Raw genomic sequence first — 14,889 nt, 5'->3', positions numbered from 1 at the left:
CATGTTGGTGAGCACAATTCCCAAATGGATAGCAAATAAACTGTATACTGATTATTATTGTTGCGGGCGAGCGGTTCACTGGAGTTTGGCAAGTGGTAACAGGGGACTTGGGCATCAATATGTGATTAATCATGATTAATCAACAGAAACCTGTGATTAATTTAATGAAACATTTTAATCATTTTACAGCCCTACTTCACACATGTGTACCCAGACACACAAAACTCATCTTCAGCCAAGGTTATTAACTACTTTTTGTTATACTTATATTCAACTACAGAATAACTGCACTATTAAATGCTATCAAAGAAGAAAACTAAAAACTCATTTTTCTATTTATCTTGGTGTTGAAATTATACTTTTTTTATAGTTATTTTATAACTATGTGTACCAGATACACAAATAGCTTAAGGCAGTGATGAGTCAGCCAAAGCGGCTGCCAAATATAATGCACTAATGGCAAATGATGTCAAAGAGTCGACAATACTACAACCACTCAGATCAAGGCAGGTTATACCAGTGTATTTTTACCTGAAAGGCCTCTGCACCAATTTAAACTGACTTCTCTTTCCTAGTTTAAACTCTCTTCTACAGATTTCAGCACCAAACAAACTTGGCTGGTACACAATAAACTAAAGATACCTACTCTCATCAGCACTCTATATTCACTACTGATGTTTCTTAGGTTTATAGGGCAACAATAAAAGCTTATGATGTTTGGCTTATGTGCATAAAGCCAGTGCATTCTCTGCTGTGTCAGGATGTTTGGAATCAGCCTGATTTCAGATCAACAAAAAATGGAAAGTATTAAGTGTGCAAAACAGTGTTTATTGGAAGTTCAGTAAAACGCCCCCTGCCTCTGAGAACCGTTGCAGATACTGGACTTGTAGCTGCTTAGCCAGAGGAAGTGAGTGAACAAAAACATCAAAGATGGAGGGTCTGAAGGAAAGAAGATATGAGGATTCTCCCTCTATATCTCTGTCATGCTCTGCTGCCCCTGAATCATATGAGTGCGTAGGTGTTTCAGGCCGCTCACCAGCTCTTGACTGAAGCCCAAACATGACACTGAAGCGATCCCCTGTGATCCATCATCCTTTTATCTGTCAAGCTGGTACATGTTGGAGGGATGGTGACACTCATTAACCATCAGGGCTACACAGCAGGTCCGTGTCAAACGAGAGCACCAGGTGCATGTGTGCAAGTGCAACCTCCGATTTAAAGTCGCTTTTGTCACCAGAGGATTTAAACAAAGCTTGCATTCATCTAAACCGCTTCTTCAGGGCAACCTTAATTATCCTCTTTTACTTCATGAAATTCATTTTATTTTCTTTTAATCCCGAACTGACTTGACGCTTTTATCTAATTACTGTGAAAAGATCCAATTTCTGCCAGATAATGACAACCTGAGAGGAATCAAAGGGGGTTTATTTAATGAACCTTTTGAATTTCTGTTCCTTTGTGTGTGCATCAATGTACACAATGGTGTGCTTGCTGAAATAATTTGGGCATCTTTAAACATCTAAACATGCCCATTAAATGGTTTTGGCTAAAAATACTGAGAAATAATGCAGGGTTTTTTGTTCAGCTTGTTTTTCTACATTCCTCTGTGAGTGCTTAAGAATACTAAAGAAGATTCATTATCAGATTTTGCACACTATTCACAGTACATTATAATAAAACAACACACATCAGGGTATAGCATAAATGATGGGACATAAACCTTTTTCTTTAAGCTTGTTTCTTTCTTGTTTCGAAAAAAAAAGGGAGTCCCACACAGTCGGACACTTTCTCCACATGACAAACAACAGGGTTATATCACTGACAAAGCCGATGGACTGGCCAGATTCCATGTCTGTCATCTAGCAGATCTAGCTTGCAAAGCTTCAAACTGAAATGTTTTGACCGGTCTGAGAATAAATGAATCAATAAGAAGATGTAGCTAAATGACAGATTTATCAGAACTGGACAGACAGAACATTAATCCTATCATTCTCTCAATCTTCATGAAAGGTTTTGCCCTTTTTAAACACAAACTATAGGCTGTTGCCCTGTTTGATGTGAAATATATCCCATACGGTGGTGATGTGACACAGTCTGTCTGGTATGTCAGGTAATGCTGGCAAAAATTAAGGTAAATTCTGACTGATTTCATTATTACTTGTGGCTGACTAAGTCGCTTAATATTTTGATTGAGAATATTTTCTATTGTACTGTCTTTAAGTAAGGGTAACTGACTTCTCGTTTGGATACAGACCTGCTTTTATTTTGAAAGATAAAGGGACTTCAGGTTGATAAAAGATCATGACATGAAGCAGGGCCTGAACTTGGCTCTTGGGTTTCAGGAATCATGCACAAAATATTGAATTACTGCAGGTCTCCCTCTCCTAATGTGGGAAAATCCTACATAAACTAAGAACTTCACAATTATTTTTCACAGTGACCCCATGTATCATATCATAAACGTCTGCACAGTTAAGAAGTTTGGCTCATTACAGCATCAGCTCATTTTCCCTCCCTCTCCTCACACAAAAACACACATCCATATGGGCAGGAGTGAGTGGAGGTCAATGCATGTGTCACTGCAGCATCCCTCAAAGAAGGCTGCAAGCTATCTAGCAAGCCTTTCGTGATTGATACGATCATCCATAATCTCTCTTTTTCCTTTCTTTGCACTTAATTTGCATGCATGTAGTATCACACCTTCTGTATCCTGAAGTGTTTGAAATATTTTAATACATTTTACATTGTGAACAAGGCTTGTCTTTGAGCGGGCCATGGACTTGCGAGAAACACAAGTTTTAAATAAAGCATTTTATTAAACATACTACTGAGAATAATAAAAAGTTGCACACTCAAATATCCCTGATGAGTTTTCACGGTTTCTTTTTGTTCTTCTAATATGCACTGTGAACGATGAAATTCATGACTTGAACAGAAGTTAGTCACAGAAAAAGGAACTTCTTCTGGGTTGAAAAGGAAAATATGAAAACAGCATGAAGACAAATGTTTGATAACACAAGGTGCAAATGATGACTCTAACCTGTCCACTAAGCTGTCTGTATTTTAAAAGTGAAATGAGACATTAAGAAGCAGTAGTGGACTTGTTTTACATCGCTGTGGCTGCAGGTAGATGCTGCAGCGGCTTAACCAAAATGGAACAATAAATCATGCAATTAATAGCAAATGAAATAATTTTTATACACTTATGGAAATTAATTCATCTTCATTAATGCATTAATGCAGACACTGTCTTTGATCCCATGAGATCTTTTAGATGCCACTCCTACAGAGACCAATACTCCAGGTTAGAAGCAGTGGATTAAAAGTACATCACAACACATAAAACAGTTGAATTAATGAGGTCAAATGAATAGAAGTTTTCAGGAAATGCTTATGAATAATAAAAAAATAAACTAATGCATAAATATTTATGTTATTACTTATTTGTTTCAAAATAATTATTGTTTCTCTCCATGGAATATATTTAATTAATGTTTCTACTGCATTTTTATTCAGCTGTAGAGTTAAAAAGCAGTGCATCTGCACCGTGCAAAAGGCCTGAGGTGGATTTACCAGGTACTATACACACTCTCTCTCTTTTGTATTTTTAAAAGCAGTTTGAAATTTTACATCAAATAGTCTTAGGTGGTTGAATAAGAAAAGGCTTAGAAAATAGCAACGTATTTGTAACCAATTGTATAAAGCTGTTTGGATTAATGTCTTTACTACAGGCTAAAGCTAACTTAAAAAAAAATTCCATCCACAAAGCCTTTTTCATGATCAAAATATCTGCCCATTGTTATGCAAAATTAATTCCATCAATGCATATCACCCTCTTACAGAAAAGTCGAGTGCACACTTCCAAAGCACATCTAACGTTATCCTTTTGCTTTGAGCAGCCATTAGTACGTGTGTGAGGCTAATTGCTGCTGTTATCAGCTCGTCTTTACGGAGCCAAATCCCAGCAGTCAAACAGCAATATCACCAAACAGAAAGGGAGCCAGACAGACACATGATTAGAAATTCCAAAAGCTCCCTTGGATCTGCCAATCAAATTGGTCTGTTGCCATGGCAACATGGATGCGTACTCATCGTCGGTGAAGGGTCGCGGGCAGAAGAAGAGGTTGATTAAAGTAAAAGGCCTGCTCCAACCTTTCTGAAGCTTGGCTCTGCAGCAAGCACTGTTCTCTCCTGAATTACAAAGGCAGAGAAAATCAAATCTGATTTTAACTCCATGTAGTGTTTGGAAAATTATGTTCTTTATGTTTGCTGCTCTTTTTCAAATAGTCTTTACTGTGATGTTTCCAAATATCATGCATTTAAAAAAAGGTCCAGAGGAATGTGAATGAATTTCATGAGAACAAAAAGATTTGACTTTGGTGCAGAGTCCTCTCATACAATCAGCTTTTCCTTTTAAGAAACATTTTAAGGCAAATTATCTTTTATGTAGTGATCTTATTCACTTCCAGCAACACAGACACATTATCAAGGGAAGAGGGAGTCACATATGAGTCTGTGTGAAGCAAAATCTACCACATATTTTTTATTATTATCTCTGCACTGGAAGAAAAAACAAAGAAGAAACCTTCATTTCATGCATCTTGATCTAGCTGTGGAATCTTAACCTAAAATAGCCTAGAATATGTATTACAATTCAGTTAGCTATTTATTTTTTATGGGATGCTGACTTCAAGGGGTCTTCAAAGGGTTGTATTAAGCAGTTCACTAGAACAGATTTGTCAACTTACAGTAAAAGCTTCTTTGGAAACTCCTCCTAAAAAATTCTCTCTTTCATAAAACACCTTCTAATAGCTCAACTGGAAATGATAAGAAAGCTATTTATATGTAGTGTGTGTTACTGGGGCTCCTGAAGTATCGTGGAAGAAAAAAATAAAGTCCCTATGAAGTAAAATCTAAAATTTGTTTCTTAACACACTAGATAGGTTCTTTAAACATGTTAAAACATTGAGATCTATGTATAATGGAATTTTGGATTTAGACAGAAAGTTGTTCGGCTCTTTCCTGGTTGGTTAAACTTGGCCAGGGCAAATACAGCAGCACACCACGTCACCAACTGCTCTGGGAATTTACCCCACCCCCCTTACGCTGCAACGATATAAAATCAATGAGCAGTTCATCTCAATACAGTCTGTTGTTAGCTGATGTCACTGCCTTTATTAAAAGTTAACAGCCAGCCTGCTGTGTTTCTGATCACTGTGATTTAAATTTGCCCCATCTATCAGCCACAGTGGCCTACAGGTCATTAAAAGTATAACAGAGAATGTGCCAGAAAACAGTAAGCTGAATACCAAACTTCTGTCTCTCAGGTCTGGCACAGATTAGGGCAGCTGCACTCTGACCAGAGTTCACTGTAAGGTTAGGGGGCAGGCTAAATGCTTGAGTGCTTGTCTGTTTTTTACTTGAACCAGATGCAGCAGGAAGAAACATCTTACCTGCTGAATCCGGTTCAACTGATTGTAAAAATGGACTCTTTTGTTCTTTTGTTGAGAGAATATGTTGGGGCGCAAGGGTAAACATACCAAGACCTTTGGGACTGATACCGCTGCACTCCAGTGGGTTGATGGCCCAGTAATAGTACTTGAGGGTGTGCATAAGCTGCAGGACAGTGCCGACACGTCGGATGGTGGTGTAGATGGTAGCTGTGCCGATGAACTCCGATGACAAATATGTGTAGAGGGAAAGCTGGACCTGTATACAAACAATTGAAATATCAAGGTTAATATAAACATAAACACACACTAAGGTAGACAGATACCAGAGTTTTTAATTTTGATATGGTTCTAGTAGTCTATTTGGAAACCACAGCAACAGTGATATAGCTCCTGAGCTGGGTTATTAATTGTCTTATTATTAAAAATTCATAGGTGAATTCCTTCATGCTGTCTAAACTGCACCAATAGGTTGGCAGCGATTCATTACTAAAATGTTGACAACCTTCAGACAGACAAACATAAAGGGTGACGGACAAATACAAACTGTCAGCAACCTGCTGGGTTGAAACAAATCTTCTCTGTGTGTTTCTGGTGTTCAAACAAAAGGCACGTTTATTGTGAATAGACAGCCACAGGGGGACAGGAGGAAACTTCCCTCGAGCAAGAGCACTGAAGTTGTTTCCGCTTTGTGTTATTTTTGATGTTTCTGTGCCTGAAGCCATCAAATAACTAAGAAGCTTCTTAAGCAGCAATGACATTTAAGGAGAGCGCTTTCCAATTGCTCTTTTTTTTTACCTCCTACTGTTCCTGTTTGCCACTCCTAAATAATAATCCATAATCCTTAAACCAACTCTCTCCATCACCCGAGTTCAGATTTGAGCCCACCATGTGCTCACAAATCTCTGAGCTCATTACAGTGACCGTCTTGCTGTGGACCACCCTTAATGGGGGTGACTCATGGCTGAAAATTAGGGGAGCTCTGAGGCCTGACTAAACCACATCACAGCTTACAATTAATGATGACTGCAGTTCAAATGGCCTTCATTACATTTCTCACATTACACCTCTGTGTTGATCTGTTACAGGGATGGCTGCATCTGCATCTGAAATTACTAGATCAGAGCAAAATAGTTGAAAATTAAGTCCTCAGAATTCAATATTCGGTACTGTTTCACACAATGTGTATAGAAATTGTGAAATTTTCTACATTTTAATGACTGATACTATTAAAAAAAAACCAAGAACTTCAAAAAAACTAAATCACTTTCATTAGACATTTGTGTAGGGTAGTATCAATACATTTAAAATAGGGATGCATGATATTATCAGCCTGATACTGGTATCGGCAGATTTTAAAATTTCTGCCAATATTTTGGGTGTTAATATCAGCATGTACCAACTGTAAATTTTTTGCAAGTTTAACTAATAAGTTTGTAATGTTAAAGGCTGGACAAACAGACCTAAGTCTTTTTCTTTGTTCATTCTCAATCTTTAAACTTCAAAGTGTGTTTTGAGTACTGTTTTAAGTGCGTTTCTTCATTCATCTTTATACATTAAAATGTGTTTAAAGGACTGACATTTTAGGGAAATACACATTTTAATATCATAATCAATATCGCTGTTGGCTAAAATGAATTGGTAAATATCGGCATATTGGATATCAGCAAAAAATTTATATTGTGCATCCCTTATTAAAAATCACATGCATTCCTGCTCATGATCTAAATTGCACAATTACACTGGCAGTGTTAGGAAATCAAAAATTGCCAATGTATTAGTGCATTTCAGACAATGTGCAGGTAAATATACATTTTTGGTCAATCAGAACAAGAAATAAACCTATAAAGTCACTAAAGCGACTGTTTTTGTTTCAATAGTATAAAACAAGTATCATTGTGGTTTGATTTTTACTATTATCATGACAAAGTTAAAAACCTTGCTTAATGAAAACTACAGTAAGTTACTGTAACCTACAGATAAGAAAACTAAGTACTTGGCTTTAGTTAGCAGCTCTAACTATAGAGGACTGGTATGATGTAATTTATGAGATATTTTTCACGGACTAAATCAACTTTTCATTGCGATTTCAGAAGAACAAATTTCAAGAACCACCTTGCTCCTCCTCTCAGCTATCAATTGCTTTTTTTCCTTTCTCAGACAGCGAGTGTTTGTTAATGTAAGTGTGTGACATAATTATTCCTCCCTCGCCTTTAGCTGGTGACAAACTAAACTCTGCTTCTGTAACATAGAGATTATCTGTGAGATTTGTAAAGTGGACCTTGTTGACCATGGTAGTACAATCAGAAGTGCGAGCATCAAAAGATTAGCACGTGAAACTTCTCTTTTTTACAAATTGCCTACTTTTTTGCCATATCTCATCATTTTAAAGTTAAAGCTATGCAGTGATTTTTCTTCATGTTTACATTTAAAGCCTTAACCTTCTCTTTCCTCATATTTTTCTTCTTCAGTTTTACAGTCTTCACTGGAGAAAACTCTTAGATTGATAATTAACCTCTATGTAACCTTATTTATTAGAATATATTAATGAAATTACTAGACTACACTAAAAGAAAATCCTCCAGCCTAGATTAACACTGGTTTTCAGTGGGTCGCGAATGTGTATCTGGAAAAAAAGTGTGGCAAAAGTCTATGAAGTGCATGCAACAGTACCGTTGCTTTTAGTCTGTTTTATTGTGATAATAGGTACATTTAAATGTTTTATCAATATTTCAAGTCATCTATTCCCTTTGTTGCAATGAAAAAGCAGCTTTGCCATGTTAGTGAAACAATTTTCAAGATCTCTGGAAAATTGACTTTCTATGTTATCATGGGGAAAGGGGGTATAAAACATTTTTGTCCTGTCCCTCATTTCTGTCATAAATTCTGTTCCATCCCAGATCTTAATTGCAATATTGTTATTTACTAAACATGCACTGACAAAAATTTGTGGAAATTTGGGTCGTCAGCAAAGATGTTGATGGGTCCTGAGGCTGGACCAGTTGAGAACCACTGGCCTAGAGGGATCTTCAAAAACAACTGGGTAAGTTGTTTTTTTCTTCCACTCACCAGACTGCTGTCTGTATGTTAAAAATTACAAAGATTATGAACATTCAACACTTCCCAGACATAAGACTTAACCTGGGCATCACTCTCAGGTGGGCATGGACACTTTTTTCACTTTGGTTATTAATGGAGAAATAATAGGATCTGATTTCAAATTAAAAAAAACAAAAAACAAAACTGCGTTTACTGTGTCCCTCGTATCAGACAGACACCCACTGTGCTGTGGAGCTTATTACTGGTACAACCCTCTTGTAAACTAACTGGTTGTGTTTGGTTCTCTCCTGCTAGATGTCATCTTCTACTGTTGATTATTAAATGCAGCAATCAGTGTAATTTGGTAACATTATCACTCTGGTTTAGATTGTTTTGATACTTTGACATAGTTAAAATTAAGTTCCCCCTCACATTATTTTATTCATTTATTCTATAAAGCAAATTTGACATTTATCTGAACAATTTATTTCATGTGTAAGCCCATTTATCAAAGTTGCATAATCCACTCTGTATACGTATTCACAAACCCCAAGACATTCTGACCAATTGGAGAGCATTTTCATCACACATCACGTATTTTGATCCACTTGTAAATGTCCCTGTGTGAACATGGACCAAAGCTATTATGCAACATTTTATCGAAAAAGTGTGAAAACCAACCAACCAAGACTATTCACGCCCAAAATGAAGGTGCTAGAAACACCCAGAGAGGTGGGAAATAATAAAGCTCAAAGAGCGTAGGAAAGGTGCAGTGGAGTAAGATTAAAGGATAAGAGATTTTTGTGTGTGCCACTGCTCAGAACATTTATTATGCATGTCTTGTTTCCCTACTTCCCTGTTGACTTGTGATGTTTATAAGGAATTCCTTGTAATTTTCTGCAACAGTGCTCCATTAAAGCTAAAAACCCAACAGGCAATCACATTGTCTAGCCACTTTGAACTGCTATGTTCAGGCTGTTGGTTTCTGACTCTCATGTCTTCTTTAAAGTCACTAAAGCGGCAGCAGCAGCTCAGTCACATGTCTCCTGTCTTAACTCCAGCTCGCCCTGGAGAGCGGTACTGCTTTACCTAAGAGCCAATCACATTGCAGGGTCAAAGGGAAGAAGACAGGGAGTCAGGAAGTTCTGAAAATAATGGAGGAGGAGAGCGGACTGCCCCCCCCCCGGGAATGCCAGAAACACTCACATCTAACTCAGAGAGAGAGGGAGGGAAGAGAGGAACTACACATCTCTGCTTTCCCCAGGTCTCTGCAAATGTCACTTTTCCTTCGCTTGTACGCACTGTCCTTTCCCTGCTTGATGTGTGAGCTCCACCCACTGTGTCCTGCAACATCCTTTCTTATATGATTGTTAGGGGCAGTGAGATGTCAGCCTCTCCTTTTTTTTTTGTTTTCCCTATTTGAAGCCTGTCTCAGTTTTTATCCCGTTCAGAAAAATCCCTCTATATGTCATGCCTGTTTTCTTTTTATTCAGGCTTTAGTTGTTCTTTTCTGTAGCAAGGTCACACAAACACACACATGAGCAAACAAACCTTGGCAGGGGTGTGAATCCAGATGGCGGCGTTGAAGAGGACATGGTCACAGAGCTGTTTGAGGAGTGGCGCTCCGTGAGGTAAACCATCCAGATATTTGGCGAAGGACAAGAACTGTTCAAGCACCGCCCTGGTGATGTGGACTCGTGATGACTGGGCAAAAGAAAAAGCAAAACAAATATACAGTAAGCTGTAATCCAGCATGACTGAAAACATTCATTTTCAGTAGCAATCAACTTTTAATAACCTGTGTAATGCGACTTCACAGAGCACTGTTTCCTGCTTCCCTCAGATGAACCTGATCAAGCTCAAGAGGTTCACTCTAGACTTATTTGTTGGCTTTTAAAGCCAATCTTTCTTGAAGTAACGACCTTGAGGATCTTTGTTTTGTTCCCTTTGGTTGCACAGATAGCATTAGGAAGTAATTGCTGGCTCTTTTTTTGCTCTTGTCTACGCTCCCTCTTTCCCTTGACCTTCTCTCTGACAAAGATCAAGATCGTATCCGCTCAGATGGATTTTACAGTCCATTTTTATCAAACCTTTTTTTTTTACTTTTACTTGAACTTGCACTTGTTTTTCCATCCATCCATCCATAGAAAATATATAAAAGAAAGTGTTTTTCAGTGTAACGACTAGATTACTGTAATTGGCTAATAAGGAAACAACAACACAAAACAAAACAAAAATCACAGTTAAAATATGAAATTGCAAAAATGTATTTTAAAAAATAGAGATTTTACCAAAACATGTATTAAACCAAACAGATTACACATCTTTAAAGTCTTTAATGATACTACTGTTTATGCTGTAAATAAAGATGAAGAAGCAAATTTTTCACAGACTTACACTCTTTGAGCTTAGACTTGCCATCACATGGGATAGACATGGACTTTTTTTATCTTGGGTATGTAGCTTGCCTAGTTAAAAAAATCTGAAGACTAAACACATTTGTAAAAGCTTAATGTGCACCCTCTGGCATTTTTTAATGTGAAAACTTGGCTTCATTGACATTCCAAGGCTCATGGATTGGCCAGACTCCATGTCTGTCATCAGATGGATCCATCTTGCAAAGCTTCAAGCTGTTTCTGGCCAGAGAATGACTGAACCAACCAGGGACTTTAGAGAAGAATGGGGCAGAGCCTATAGGTGTGGTTTAGTTGTACTGCAAGCATGTAAACAATGGCTACTAGTGAAGAGATTTGAGTAGATGTAGCTATAGTGGTGGTTTTAGCAGAACTGGGCAGAATTCTTTGATAAAAGAAAAGAAAAGAACTAGGCTCACTGACTGAACTAGACTGTCTTTTAACTCCATTCTATCTACCTTTCAGTCAGGTTTTAGAAAAAAACACAGCACTCCCACTTTCAATGATATTCTAAAGCCCTTAGATAAAAAGTGTTTTCTGTCTCTCTTTGTAAATTTCTCTACAGCATTTGACACTCTCAATCTCAGAATCTTTCTGAATTGTCTTAAAGCTACTGGATTCTTAAAGCATGCCACTGGGCAGTTTGCAAACGATCTCGCTGGCAGAACCCAGAGTGTTCAATTAGAGGGTGTAACATCAGAGGTACTACAAATCCAAAAGGAGGTACCTCAAGGTTCAGGTTTTGGACCAATGTTGTGTACTATTTATACCAATTGTCTTGGACGGAATATTCCGAATGCTTCTTTTAATTTTTATGCCGATGACAAGGTTATCCATTGCTGTGAACCTACGCCTGCACAAGCTTTTGCAAATCTTCAAAAATTTGGAAAAGCTGACATGATTTTGAGGAATACTGGCAAAACAATGCCTGTAATAGTGCCCCATAGGCTTAAATTTCTTTCTTGTTGTATAATGTAAATGACAATCACTTTAATCACACAGCAGACATTTATCCAACTGAATTTTTGGCGATCTCGACATAAATACTTTCCATAATGGAAGGTTCAAACATTAAATCACCAACAAGTGTCTCTGCAGTGTAACCAAATAAAATTTCTTCTGTACAGTTCAGCAGTGACATAGTTGCCATGGTTACTGATTGACAATTTAATAACAGTGAAACGAACACATGATGCACATGAACATGTACACATCAGAAGCCAGAACATATTTAACTTTAGATTCATATAGATTAAAGAGTAGCCATTTAAATGAAAATAGCATTTAACTTCCAGTGTCAGGATGCAGTCAGCTTACTGTACAGGAAATGTTTACCAAATTTAATTACTGTCAGCAGGAGCTTTTCCGTTGTGTAATCTCAGGTGTGTGTGTTAACAGTTTCCAAAGGTGAAAATTCTCATTTGCACCAGCATCTAAATATGAAACAGCTCACTTAACAACAGTTTCTCCCTATATTCTTTTGTTTCACATTTGACACACACTGTGACTTGCGGCAAGCCAGAAACTGACTAACTGACTATTGCCATTGCTTTGTGCTAGAAAGTGAAGATCTAAATAGATGATCCTTTTCAAAGCTGCAATGTGTGTTGCTGCTTATTGGGATTGCGTTATAGACAAGAATTTTAAACTGAGATACAAGGGTAGAATTAAATAAACCGTACTCAGAAGTGTTCCAATCTGGTAGTAACAAAAAGATGTTGTTTTTGTTTTTTATTTAAAAAAATGCATGCAAACTCATTCACACTGTGCTAGATATAGTGCACAAATACAGTGGCAATGTTTCAGAACATTGTGATTGCATTTGTGCAATTTAACAGTCTCTTGTAGCAGCAGCCAGTTAGCAAAACAATGGAAATTCTGTAGGTCTTCTTAAGTTTTGATATTTTTTGACCGATCATAAAAATAATGGAGACTGAACCACTTTAAAACATGACATACAAAGGTATCATGAAGAACGCTGCTTTGTCTACACTCAAATAAATAAAATGAACAACCACTGGCTACAGCCTCAAAAATCTACGAGTAAACAAAAGTATCCACCTTAATCCTGGGGCCACTACTGAATGTGGGCAAAACTTCCGGTGCTAAAGTTGAAGTACATTAAATACATACATTCTAGTACAGCAGCTAATGACCATTGCTAACTACGAACAACAGTTGTTTCAATAGGAATTCAACTCGAAATTGTAAATATAGAGATATATTTTTGTAATCACATGTTCACACTGTTTGTATTGTAAGCTGTAAATAAGTAAATAAGGTGGATACGACACTATTCCTGTGGGTCTACTGTAGCTATGAATGAGGGTGTAACTTCCCATACAGGGCTTACTACATGGATTTAGCATCAACAGTGGTTGTTCTGAAATAAATATTTGCTGTAATAAATACTGCTTCATTTTTGTTAAATCAATACAGTTAAATGAGCTGAAAGTTTTAAATTATATATATTCTATAATGCTCAGTACCTGTTGCTTTGTTAATGGTACTAATTACATGACAAAGTAAAATAACTGTCTATAACAGCAGTGTTTTAAATATGCTGTTCAGTTTGAGTGCATTTGGGATGTAATTCTTTCAATAATAATTCATCATTAATTCAAAACTTGACATTTACCAAAGTGGTGAGCTGACAACTAGAGTCATGGATAGTTTTATCAATATAATTCCCAGATTTTAAGAGGGATTACTTGGTGGAATAAGAATTTTAACAACCTCACAAACTAGAAATGTTATTTGAAGGTGGTAGCTAATAAAGTTGGCTAAATATGCTTGTCTAGGTTATCTGAGGTAATGTTGTCACTTTGCACTCTTTAGTAGAGGGCGGGGAAATAATGTTATCCCGTTTGAGGTGAAACAGATGAACTTTACATATTTTAATGTCCAAATTGCTCTAATAATCAGGTTTCACATCTCGTTTCTGTGCAAAGTCCCATTTAGACAGAAAGGACTGGAAGTTGCACCCATATTTCATGGGGGATAGGATTAAGGTGGATAAAGTACAAAAAAACAAGTGAACACCTTGAAAATCTGAGTGAAGGTTACAATGAAAATAAAGCCCCCTCACATGTTATCTAAAAAAATCAATAAATAAACTAGACATGACTCATTTTGAAGGTTTTGTACTGACCTTCTCCAGGAGGTATCCAATCACCAGAAAGCCCTTCCCTCCAAGCATCTGCTCCTGCATCGCCACTGAGCTCTTCAGCAGCTCCACCAGGAAGGCCAGCAGAGTGGCACTGCAACACACCCAAAAACACACACACATTTCAGAAATTCTGTGTGGGAATTCATAGATCATTTATTTTGTAATAAACTTGTTTGCCATGTTTTGTTGGCCTGTGATGATATTTGACAAACAGTCTGACTGCAGCCAACATGATGTGGAGAAACCTCCTGATCTGGAAGTACATTAGGGACCATGTGATGTAGCGGCATCAGCACCATCCTGTAGAATAACACAGACACTCCAGCTTTCTAAAAGCTGCTCACTGCCCCAGGGAAAACCACATGGCTCTTCTTTCATTCTCACTCTCATTCCCTGCTCTATATAATCAGTTATTTCTAGCCTGCAGCATAATTGTCTTCAGAGAGACAATAACTCTCATATGCAGCAGATTCATCTTCATCTAATGTCGCTTACAGGCTCATTTCTTCACTTCTTTTCCTGTTTCTGGGGTCAATTTAAGGATCAACTGCAGCTGTTAGTAGAAATAAAAGAAACATTTCATTTACTGTACAAGAAATAATTAGCACCGTCTGTATTCACTTATTTTAGGTTGTTGTGTGTATTTTTATGGCCAACTCACCACACAGTGGTGTCCACGCTGCTGTCGTTGAGCTGCTTGTAATCAAGCTGGGCAAACAGAGGGAAAAGGACCTGGATGCCTCCTATAGAGTGGATGGCACTGTGGATGGAGTGGGTGACAATGGCCTTCACATCCTGTGGGGGAGAAACAGGCTGT

The 14,889-nt window shown here is 37.5% G+C and overlaps 1 protein-coding gene across 9 annotated transcripts in view; it reads right to left on the bottom strand.

Moving 5' to 3' along the window:
• nbeaa (neurobeachin a) overlaps positions 1-14,889 on the bottom strand; it is a 164,433-nt gene that overhangs the window by 65,674 nt on the left and 83,870 nt on the right. For all 9 annotated transcript variants that reach the window (XM_041801758.1, XM_041801759.1, XM_041801760.1 and 6 more), the window contains exons 10-13: positions 14,734-14,867; positions 14,055-14,163; positions 10,041-10,193; positions 5,541-5,709 (exon numbers count right to left, since the gene is read on the bottom strand). In XM_041801758.1, the coding sequence (XP_041657692.1) occupies positions 5,541-5,709; positions 10,041-10,193; positions 14,055-14,163; positions 14,734-14,867 (565 nt within the window). The remainder of the gene's footprint in view (positions 1-5,540; positions 5,710-10,040; positions 10,194-14,054; positions 14,164-14,733; positions 14,868-14,889) is intronic.

Source organism: Cheilinus undulatus, linkage group 12, assembly GCF_018320785.1.
Source record: "Cheilinus undulatus linkage group 12, ASM1832078v1, whole genome shotgun sequence".
In the NCBI taxonomy this organism is placed as follows: Eukaryota; Metazoa; Chordata; class Actinopteri; order Labriformes; family Labridae; genus Cheilinus; species Cheilinus undulatus.
The sequence above is the reverse complement of the archived record's forward strand: the minus strand, read 5'-3'. Positions and strand labels throughout refer to the sequence as shown.